Raw genomic sequence first — 11,817 nt, forward strand, 5'->3', positions numbered from 1 at the left:
GAGTACCTCTGGGATTCAATGCCCAGTGCCACCAAAAATAACAACAAAAAGGTGTCGTCTCAGATATTGAATCTTACCTAGAATTGAAATGATTTCAGTGTTAAGAATGTAAGAGGTAGAATGCTCATTTAGCATGCTTGAGGCATTGGGTTCGATCTTCAGCACCACATAAATATAGATAAATATCTTTGTATGCCTTTACTCAGGAGAAGATGTAATATTTCTAACATCAATTGATAGAATTGATGAAAAAAACTATGCATGAAAATTTAGGAGTTTTCAAATGACAATCGTTTTCCAATAAATCTTCCTTATTATCCCATATCTGTATTCTGGCAGGAAATAGATGGCACACTCAAAAGGATTGAGAGTTTTATAAAGGAACTTGCTATAGATGTAGTTAAGAGACCCAACAGGACCAGCAGTAGAGGGAGCCAGCTCTAATGAATCCTGAATGGGAAGAAGGGGTTTGTTAAGCAGAACCTGTGTGAAAGTCATAGCTGTGAGAAAGTCATTGCTGTGAGAAAGGGGTCATGTGACAGGAGCCGTGGCTATGATGGTAGAGTGTAGCCACCACTGAAACTGCAAGACTCCCCCAGGAAGAAGCAGAGAGTTAGCACTTAGTACTCTCTTTCTTCCAACCTTCCAATTCTCTGTTGGTGTCATCTGTAAAAATCAAGTGTTCCAGGCATAGAGCAGGCTTAAGAAAGGTCCAGGATGGTAGCTGGAGTTGTGGCCCAGCAGTAGAGCACTTGCCTAGCATGTGCCAGGCGCTAGGTTCAATACTCAGCACCACATAAAATAAAGATATTGTGTCCAATTACAACTATATTGTGTCCAACTACAAATATATATTTAAAAGAAAGAAAGAGAGGAAGGGAGGGAGGGCCAGGATGAACCTAAAGAGACTATTTTGTACAGAATAGGGGAGTATGAATGTCAATCATCTTTATTCAAAATTGCCCATTTTTTGTATGAATTGGGCAGACCTGATCAATATCTGCTTGAAGTGTTAAATCTCATTATTATACCAAATACATGTTTGAAGATGTGAATTTGGTGTCAATATAACTTATATATAATCAGAGATATGATAAATTATTGTATAATGGTGTATTAAGAATTGTAATGAAAATAAATCTCAATTCATGTATCTTGATTGATGTTTCACATAATCACATTTCATTTTTTTTTCTTCCACCTCCAGATTACAATTCCTAGACCTTCTGTGGCATCAACACAGTCAACTTCAGGAAGTTTTCACTATGGTCAGCAGCCAGAGAAAAAAGATCTTCAGCCCATGGAGCCCTCTGTAGAACTTTATTCTCCAAGGGAGAACTTCTCTGGCTTGGTTGTGACAGAGGGTGAACTTCCTAGTGGAGGAAGCAGAACAGATTTGGGGCTTCAGATAGATCACATTGGTCAAGACATGTTACCTGATATTAGGGAGAGTGACAAATCTCAAGACCTGGAAGCAAAAGATCTTCCTGACTATAATAGACTGGTTGTAAGAGAATTTGAGAATCTCCCTGGGGAAACTGAAGAGAAAAGCATTCTTCTAGGGTCAGATAATGAAGATGAAAAGTTAAGTAAAGGGCAGCAATGTATTGACATATCTCTTCCAGGAGATTTGGTAACTGTGGAAAGGGATCATTCTGCTACTACTGAACCTCTTGATGTGACAAAGACACAAACTTTTAGTGTGGTGCCAAATCATGACAAAAATCATGAGTTAATGAAGCTTTTGGCAATTGGTACTTCAGAAATTTCTTCAAGAGTCATTGATCCACATGTTGAAGGACAGATAGGCCTATCTAAGAATGATCACATTAAGAGTGAAGACTTGCCAGGTCATCAGGGAGACCTCTCTACTTTTTTGCACCAAGAGGGTAAGAGAGAGAAAATTGCCCCTAGAAATGGAGAACTATTTCATTGTGTTTCAGAGAATGAACATGGTCCCCCAACTCGGAAGGATATGGTTAGGTCATCCTTTGTAACTAGACATAGTCGAATCCCTGTTTTAGCACAAGAGATAGACTCAACTTTTGAATCTTCCTCTCCAGTTTCTGCAAAAGAAAAGCTCCTCCAGAAGAAAGCTTATCAGCCTGACCTAGTCAAACTCCTGGTGGAAAAAAGGCAATTCAAGTCTTTCCTTGGTGACCTCTCAAGTGCCTCTGATAAGCTGTTAGAGGAGAAACTAGCTGCTGTTCCTGTTCACTTTTCTGAGGAGGAAGTCTTCACTCCATTTTCAAAACTGGCAGTAGATTCTCACCTGAGTAGGTCAGCTGAAGACAGCTTTCTGTCACCCATTATTTCCCAGTCAAGAAAGAGTAAGATTCCAAGGCCAGTTGCGTGGGTCAACACAGATCAAGTCAATAGCTCAACTTCATCTCAGTTCTTGCCTCGACCACCACCAGGAAAGCCACCTACAAGGCCTGGAGTAGAAGCCAGGTAATATTGTCTGCTTTGAGTATGTTAATTGTGTCACATTATTTCTATATCTGCTTTACTGTAACGTCAATGGTAGCATTTCTTTTTTGCTTGCTTTTGAGCATCTGCTTTCTTCCCTACCTTTCACAGGCCTTATTATATAGCACAGTACAAATTAATTTTTTTCCCAATTTTTTATTGTGGTAAAATATACACAATATAAAATTTATCATCAAGAATTCTTAAGTTACTATTTAGTGGTATTAAGTACATTTTATTGTCCAACTATCATTACCATCTACTTCCACAACTCTTTTCATCATGTGAAGTGAAACACTAAAACCATTAAACAATAAATCCTTACTATCTTCTCCCTCTAGTCCATGGCAACCATTAATCTATTTTCTCTATGGTTTTGATCAATATACATACCTCACATAAGTAGACTCATTCAGGAGGATCGTGAGGTTGAGACCAGCCTGAACAATATAGCAAGACACTATCTTTTTAAAAAATTTTTGTGAATATCATTGATTCAATTATGACTTTTGGACTTATTTTATCAGATTAAGAGCCTTATTCACTATTTGTTATTTTATTGTAACTGATTGTTTCTATCATTGTATGTGCATTTAAAAACATTTTGTCTCATCTTTTCTAACTAGTTTATATAAATTTGTAACCAGGAATTGCCATAATAAAGGAAAAAATTAATGACCTGTTCATATACACACAAATATATACATATGCATGTGTTAAAAAAAAAAGAAAAAAATTGAGTCAGTTTGAAAAAAAATTTTAATTTGTATTTGATTATTCATGAGACAGTTGTTTTGTTGGTGGTGATGTTTCTATCAAACACCACCCTATTGAGTGATTTTTCTTAAAATTAACATTTTTGCAAAATATATTGAAGAAATTTTTATCCAAGCCTGTGGTTTGCCTTTTACTTGGGTTATGGTATAGTATTTATGAAATGAATTTTTTAAATGACTTCTTGTTTTATATCATGCTTAGGAAGGTATTTTCAATGCTAAGGATTTAATTAAAAGGTAGTCTCTTCCAGTACTTCTCAGTGACACCATGAAATAGTATTCCTACTAAAAGCCAGAAGAGAAAAGCATTGGTCTAAGGGTCACATCTCTAGTATGTGAAAGAGTAACTTTTTGTTCTGTTAGTGTATTTTCTGATTTTGACGCACATGGTAGACATTATGATTTGGGACATTGTAACTTTTAGGTATACTTGGAATGAATTAAAATGAAAATGTTTCTTTGTTCTTTTAAGGCTACGAAGATACAGAGTTCTAGGGAGTAGTAACTCAGACTCAGACCTCTTCTCCCGGCTGGCCCAAATTCTTCAAAATGGATCTCAGAAACCCCGGAGCACTACTCAGTGCAAGACCCCTGGATCTCCTCACAATCCAAAAACACCACCCAAGAGTCCAGTTGTCCCTCGAAGGAGTCCCAGTGCCTCTCCTCGAAGCAGCTCCTTGCCTCGCACGTCTAGTTCCTCACCATCTAGGGCTGGGAGGCCCCATCATGACCAGAGGAGTTCATCCCCACACCTGGGGAGAAGCAGGTCACCTCCCAGCCACTCAGGATCATCCTCTTCCAGAAGGTCCTGCCAGCAGGAACATTGCAAACCCAGCAAGAATGGCCCAAAAGGATCTGGCAGTCTCTACCACCACACAGCCAGCACTAAAACCCCCCCAGGGAAGAGTAAGCCAGCCAGTAAACTCAGCAGATAGGAGCTGGGCTGCCTGTCTGGGAAAGGTGTGAGATCTTCCTCCTAAACCTGATGCATGTGTGTCTCTGTACTGTCTATTTAAAAAATCAGTGTTGATCTTTTGGAAAAGAAAGTAACATGATCAATTATTTATAAGAAGACATAAATGTATAATAAGGATTTACCTAAAGCAGGTAGCAAGCAGATCGGGAACAATGCCTTTTGCATAGGAAGGGGCATCCAGCAAAATCCAAGGGGCAGAAACTCATTAAATGAGTTTTCACAACTTTTAGCTGACTTTGAAACAACAGTTGAGGGTAGAAGATAGAATGGAATTTTACTTTTAAGGAATTTCATCTAATTTTTAAAACCTCTACTCAAAAGATTATATAGCAAAAATGTTTGATATTTTCATTCAAATCTTCTGAACCTTGAAATCATTGCTCACATATTAGAGTATTATATATATATATATATATATATATATAAATGTATGTTTATATATATATGTATATGTATATGTATGTGTGTGTGTATATATATATATATATATATATATATATATATATATATATATGAAGCTTATTGCCAGGGAGCCAGTACTCTTTATACTTGGCTTGTGTGTTTATCTAGTGTATTGAGAATGTACCCCTTTGCTTCATTCCTAGCACCCTTCCTGGATTTCACATCTTTTTAAGTCGGTGTTTCCTACTGAATCCAATCTGTCTTCTTTTAACAATACATTCTAATAGGCATTTAACAGCACATGCTGAGAATTTCACAAATTTCACAATTCCCTTTTTTTTTTAGTGCGCTAATAATATTTTTCTTTGGAGCAACAGTTCTTTAACCCAGTACATTTTTATTATGAAAAATAACTGAGAAACTTAGGTACAGGAAACAAAAATCTGAGTAAAGCTACTTACTTTACAAGCTTTAGCTTTTAGGGATAGAGGGAAAGAGACTGAGGTAACATCTTTGAAGATGGAAGGAACCCCTTTACAATCTGTTAAGTGTTCTCCTTGTGGAAGGAAAACTGAGTGAAGTTAGTAGGCTTCCTTAGGTCTTCTAGGTACCAGCTCTTTCTAATATCAACCTTCAAGATGATATTAGGGAAGCACAATGCTTTGGAATGTGACTTTATGCATTTAGAAAGAAAAACAAAAACATTGGGTGTGTTATGGAGGCTTATAATCTTTAAATTTTATATTTTATACATTTAGCTAATAAGGAATGAATATTTGTGGAAATAAGATTAGGCTAAGTATTTTTCTTTCATTGTTTTATTACCTGCTTCTGTGTTTTTTAGTTCAATAGTTGGGCTTCTTGGCCTGATTCCCATGTAATCTAAATTTATGAAACTAAGGAGGATCATATTTGTTCTAATCTCCTCTGCTAATAGGAATCAAGCAAAATTAAAGTATACTAGACTTTTTAATGGGCTCTTTTATACTCTGTAGGTGTTTTGTGTTGAAAAGACCTTATTAAGGTCAGGTAATTTGTTCTGTTTGCTGTTGAAATTTGCCTTCTAGCAAATATCTGTGAGTTTTCTCTTTGACCTTGTGTTTGCTGCCAAACCTAATAGGTTGAATTGGGAAAGAAACAAAAAAAGAAATGTTATCTCCTCACCAAGTGAACACATTCTAATGCTGCATCCAAGTTGCCCTGAAGCTGCACTGAACCTATCTTGTTCTCTTTATCTGTGTTGAACTTTTTAACATACAAACTCAAAACACTATATTGAGACATATAAGGTCTCCCATAAGAAATGTAGCATAGTATGGAATCTTAATTTCTCTCCAGTTTCAAGCACTACAGAGGAATGCAGTAGATAAGACAATTTGCTGTTTATTTAAAGCAGCTGTAATATTGGAAGACTGATCTTTCTGTATTATATTGTATAATAGTTGCTATAACACTACTTGCATGTCTTCATGGTAAATTATATAAATATTTATAAATATATATAGACATATGCTTATAAAAAGTCATTCTTTCTCATTCTCCATTTGTAATTTCAAGATCACAGATGGTGAAATTTCTTTTCTATTGTGTGCCTCATGTACACTTGGGCCTTGTCTAACTTCATTTTCTGAAAATATGTTCTTGGCATGTGACACCTTAGATTTTTCTTGCCTTCCCTGTGTGTAATGCAAGGGTTGGTGGTCTTTAACAAGCCAAGATAGCTAATTTGTTTTTGAAAAAGATTTTAATAGGGGAAAAATGACTGGGACATGCTTGTAATACTGTTCAAAGATTTGTTATGTTAATCACATAGTTCTGTCCTTATCATTAGAGTAGATAGACTGGGATTATAATCATGGGTCTGATTATAATTTGATTTTTAAAACATTTCCAAATACTTGCCATCCTGCTTTCTTTTTTCACATTACTTTTTTGGGGGGGAGTAAGAATGGGATGGGGGATAATTAGGAAATTATCTTTTATTCTATTGAATTAGCTATAAATTATGCTAAAAGTAGACAAATTTAAATACTGACCCCTCTAGTCAGAAATGTGCTAATAGTACCCATTGGAAAAGCTGATGAGGGTACAACTCTGGTATGTGGGTCTGTGTTATTGTTGGCGTTTCTATGCTGGCAGTCAAAAATGATGGTGATAGCAACATGATAACAGGATGTTTTCTTTTTTTCTTGGTTCCTTCCGTTTTTCTACCAATCTTTACACTGGGTTGCTTCTTTATTTCTATGTGGCATTAACAAACTCATCAAGATTCAGAGATAACAGCCTTATTGGGTAAGAATATTTAACTTTGCATGTAGAAGAGTTAACCAAAGATGTTTCTGCTCTGATACTTTCAAAAGAAATAGACTAAAAGGTCCATTTTTACATACTATCCTTATATAAAGAGATTTACTTAACGGTTTTTAAAAGCATAGTTTGTACTTTTAGATGTTAGATGTATCTTAGGCTAAAAATAGAAGTTGACAGCCCTGAGCAAGCACTTTTGGCACAAGAATTTTTGTTTTTATTTTATTTTAAAGTATTATACAAAGAACAATGTTTTTGTTTGGTTTTGGGGGTTTTTCCCCCTTTATTTTTGGGTTTTTAAGTGGTGGCATATTTCAGATTACAGTTACAGATCATCCAAGTTATTTTATTTTATTCCAAGTAATTTTAAACCAGTTTGGCCATTAACTAAAAAGACAAACCAAACTGTATTAAAAGTATTATTGGGCAGAAGTTTGAATTACCTTTTGAAAATCAAGTACCTCCTGGTTTCTCCTATCACAACAGAATGACTGGTTACCTAGCCACATTTTTGACCTTGCCTTCCCTTGTCTAGTCTCTGGGATTACTTGGGTGGAACAGAAGATAGGAATAGCACCAGCCCAATGCCTTCAGGTAGTATTCTTTCTCAGCTATGCTGCCAGATCTCCAGGGTCTATGAATTAGTTAAAATACTAAAATCCCACCTAGTAATATTATCAGCTTAAAGACATTTAACTTTAATGGATAGTGAACAAAGAAGGAAAACTGGATATCAAATTTAACATTATGACATAAATTATAAGTCAACTTTGAATATTAGGCCTTCAGCAGGCAGACACTCTCATTCTCAATTCTGGTACGCAAGCTGGCCTTGCTGACAGTGGCACAGATACATTTACTGCTTTTTAAGTTGCATGTTTTGGAGTGGATGTCTTTAATAATAGTTGCCAAGTTAATCAAGTCCTAAATAAGTAGCAAAATGGTAATTGAGACCCAATATTATTTGCTTTAGCATACTAAGCCACTGCTTACTGACTCAGTGTTCTAGATGTGCAGTATCTCTTGTCTGATTCCTAGCTGCTATGGGAACTTGAGGTTCTTTGGTAAACACCTGAGACTCCTTCCGACTACAGATTCCTAAGCTAATGTTTTATAGTTGCATCCGCTTTACAAGGGAAAAGTTGTACATTGGTGCATGTTTTACAAACCCAAACTCAGATAGTTAAAACCATAGTTTTTCTGTACCCAGTAGCTTTGAATTAAAAACAGATGCCTTTTTCCCCAGAGCAGACAGTTTTATGTTCCTAACCTAACATTAGGAATTGGTGAAAGGAGAAACTGGATCCAGAATTCAGAATTTTAGCAGCTTTGGAAAAAAAAATGCATCTTTCTTTGGCTGTTTGAAAATATATTTATTTGTAGATAATCTAGATTTAGTCTTGGAGATCAAAATTTTTCATATTTTAAGAACTTCTTTCATTCCTTTATATCTTATCAAAACATGGTATGTCTTAGAGAATCCCTCTGTCATGTCATGTTCATGTGTTTTGGAATTGTTGGCATTCACTCTTAAAATCTTCCCATTTCTGTTTTTGTGCATTTTACCACCCATGTTTTTGGACTTTGCTTATGGGGAGAGATGGTTTAGCATCTGTTATTAAGAAGATAGAACAGTTGACATCAACTGCACTGTTTAACTTTGTTGAGTTTAGTTCTACAGATAGTATATTAGCAAAATAGCTACTTGTCTATGATTTGACACAAAGTATTATAGGATTAGGGCATGTAATTACTATGGTTTTCCCTCTATGTCAGTATATACCCCAATTCAGTAACCACTGATGCTGGTTTAGACTCTTAGAGAAGGAGTTCCAGTCCTCAGACCATGTGGAAGATGTATAGTGCCTGGCAAACCAGGTGGTTGTCAGGACATCCCGCTTCTCCTCTGCCCTCATCAAAAGCAAAACAAAAAACCCTTGAGTGTGTACTTTGTGGATGTGTCATATTATTGGATATTTTCTATATTTTGGCAATTTCTTGCAGTCATGAGAAATTGCGGAGTCACTGGAGCCTTCAGAATTTGTTGCCAGCATTGCTATATAACATGAGTTATATAGGGGGAATTCCCAAGACATTGGACAAGGATTCCTATCCACTTAGAGGAGAATCTGGATGCTGCACACCTTAATCTTTAAGAAATTCCCAGCTGGATATGGCTTATCAAGACATTTGGTTGTGATTGTCTACTTCTACTTTAAAAATATGTAAGTTTGATGTTTTATTTATTTTCCTTGAGCAAATTTAGATCAGAAAATTAATGTGAAAAGATCAGGATCACTTTAGGTTCCATATAATCTATACTAAATAGCAACAAAGTAACATTTTTCAGTAACAATTTGAATATTTCCTTATACTTAGCAGGCATGTAACAGAGGTGAAGCCCTTCCTTTCATTGCCCTGTGTAACTTAACAGGTTACTGCCTCCTCTTTACTTGGAAGTAACAGTGTGGGCCCAGTGTGTACACTGGTAATGCTAACTATGTGTTCCAGACCTTGGGCCAAGGGTTCTGGGTTGAGAACAGGATATGTGAGGATGACTTTGAGCCCCTGGCACTATAGATTTGCTGATGACATACTTTTACACTAAAAACAGTTAGGAAATTTACCTCCTTTTAGTAGTTTAATGTTGTTTCATATTTTGTATGTAAATGTTCACTCACCTATTTAAAAACATTGAGTAAAGTTTTTATATAGACTACCCTTCCCATATGATGCTTTTTTCCTCTTATATAGTTTAAATCTCTAAAAAAATAATTCATAGCACTTCACTGGACTCTGTCTGGGTGTTCTTCATTCACCTCAAGAGGTAACAAGGCAACCAGAGCTTGGCTGTGATTTATTTGTGGGGGTTTCCCAGAAAAGGGAAAGCTTTGAGACTTTCCAAAACAATTTTCAACTATGCACAACACAGTGAAATTAGTTCGCTCAAGTAAAATGCTTTGAGCCAGATAAAGGAATATAGCACTGGGCCACTTAGGGATTTGAAATTGGGTGGACTGAGGAAAGAAAACAGGTCAGATGACCCAGGCTTGAACCTTCTTCACTTTTCCCTGATGCAGTTCCTAAAGCTCCTCTGATTTCCTTCCTAAAATAGCACCTATTTTATTTGGCCATTTACTTACAAGTTCCCAGCTTTTAGGAAAGGGGAGGGGGCATCCAGTTTTGAATTAGATATACATCTTGAAAGTTATGAGCTATTGGCAGCTATTAAATCAGATTTAACCACAAATCAGAATTCTCTCTTTAAACAAAACCAGTGAGTTAAAATAGATGACAAATAATTCCACTTTCCTGTACCTCTCTTGTCTTCATGGGATCAGAGATGAGAAATATCGCCAAAGGTACTGCATAGTCCCCTTCCCCTCCAAGCAGCTCCCTTTATGCATTTTTGCTAAGGCAACCAAGGACAGAGTATTGGCAGAAACATGGAGTGCTTTTGTATAGGCCATCTGTACATAAAAAATGTAATTTATTTAATTTTATCATTTGTATCATATTAAAGCTTTGTACAGTGTTTTAAGTTCTGTTTTAAAATTATTTTGTATTTTATTTTTATAATCTAGTAATAAAATATTCATTCCGCATGCAAACTCTAGTTCTCTTTGTGTGATGGTTTTGATTTCAAAAGTGGGAAATACTTTTCTAATTTAATAAAATTTTGAATGCATTAGCAATTACAAGATTAACTGGGGGCTGGGGTTGTGGCTCAGAAGTAGAGCACTTGCCTAGCATGTGCGAGGTCCTGGGTTCGATCCTCAGCACCACATAAAAATAAATAAATGTTTTTTTTTATTTTTATTTTTTTTAACTGGGAGCAAAAAGTGTTACTGAAAATGCAGTACTCCAGAAAACAGTGACCGGAAGTGACCTAGGAAAATGAAGCCCTGGCCTGAAAGAATAGAAACTAGGTGTTCAGTGTCTCTGCAGATGAAAACCAGGTTCAGAAATATGAGATGGTTCCTGTGCAACAAAACTGTCAGAAGCTCCCTTTCAGTGCATTATTCTCTCTGGCTGAAGGTATTTTTTCCTCCTCCATAGGAAACACCTCTGGTACCACTAGAGGGATTCAGGCTTCCGCCACCCTCTGGGTTCCTGTTGTAATCTTCCTTTGAACCAAGGAACCCAGGAGGCATTCACAGGGTCCTGGCTTCACGCTCCCTCCGTAAGACGTGGAATATTAACTGCCTTCCACATTTTTCAGCCTGGATTCTCTTAAATTTCTCACTGAGGAGCAACATCAAAAATGACCAGTATCAGATTTTTCAAAATAAGGGCAAGGAGTGCAGTTAAGTGGTATTGCATGGTGCCTGCTGAGTGCAAAGCCCTGGGTTCATTGCCCCACCCCCCCACCTCGTAACGCATAAAAACAAATACACCCTCACACACCTTGATCTCCCAGAAGCTAATCGTAAATATGCCTATGGGCATCTCAACTGGAAAGTAGTTGAAATATTACTCTTGAGTAGCACTGTGTAAAGCAGTTCCCTAGAGATCCCTAGAGACCATTTATTGATCTTTCAGGAAGAATTCTCTCCTAAATAATCAGTTAATGGAGAACATTGCAAAGCTTGGCCAATGGGTGAAAAGTCAGCCTTTGAGAAAAACGAGGTCAAAATGAGAAGTTAGATTAAAACTTCATAACTACTTTTTGGATGGTAAACCTGAAAAAACCCTAACTCTCGGAAATGTGCTTATGGCAGAAGGCGTGGGCTGGTTGCTGTTTTAAAATTGTTCACCTTTACAGCCGGCCGCTCTCCCGCGCCCTTGGTCTCCCGAGAGTTGCGTCTGCCTCGCGGCAGCCCATCCTAGCTCGAGTCCCGGCGAGTCGCCCCCTCGGGCCGGCGTAGTCAGGGTAGGGGCCCTCCT

The 11,817-nt window shown here is 36.9% G+C and overlaps 1 protein-coding gene and 1 long non-coding RNA gene across 8 annotated transcripts in view; one reads left to right on the top strand and one right to left on the bottom strand.

Annotated features, from left to right (window-relative positions):
* The window catches only part of TTBK2 (tau tubulin kinase 2), a 151,693-nt gene extending 142,444 nt beyond the window's left edge, over positions 1-9,249 (top strand). For 5 of the 7 annotated variants that reach the window (XM_081289601.1, XM_081289599.1, XM_081289602.1 and 2 more), the window contains 2 exons: positions 1,208-2,451; positions 3,718-4,639. In XM_081289601.1, coding sequence (XP_081145727.1) covers positions 1,208-2,451; positions 3,718-4,180 — 1,707 coding nt within the window. In that variant the 3' untranslated portion in view covers positions 4,181-4,639. Of the gene's footprint in view, positions 1-1,207; positions 2,452-3,717; positions 4,640-8,934 lie in introns of those variants that run through there. The other 2 variants (XM_081289598.1, XM_081289600.1) reach the window with 2 other exon arrangements.
* Positions 1,238-11,816, bottom strand: LOC308646542. The gene is made up of 3 exons (XR_014021420.1): positions 11,688-11,816; positions 2,273-2,435; positions 1,238-1,373 (listed from the first exon to the last, which is right to left on the bottom strand). It is a non-coding gene; the product is annotated as an uncharacterized lncRNA (long non-coding RNA).
* Between the last annotated feature and the right edge of the window lies 1 nt (position 11,817).

This window comes from Spermophilus citellus (genome assembly GCF_964194105.1).
Source record: "Spermophilus citellus genome assembly, chromosome: 4".
Lineage (NCBI taxonomy): Eukaryota > Metazoa > Chordata > Mammalia > Rodentia > Sciuridae > Spermophilus > Spermophilus citellus.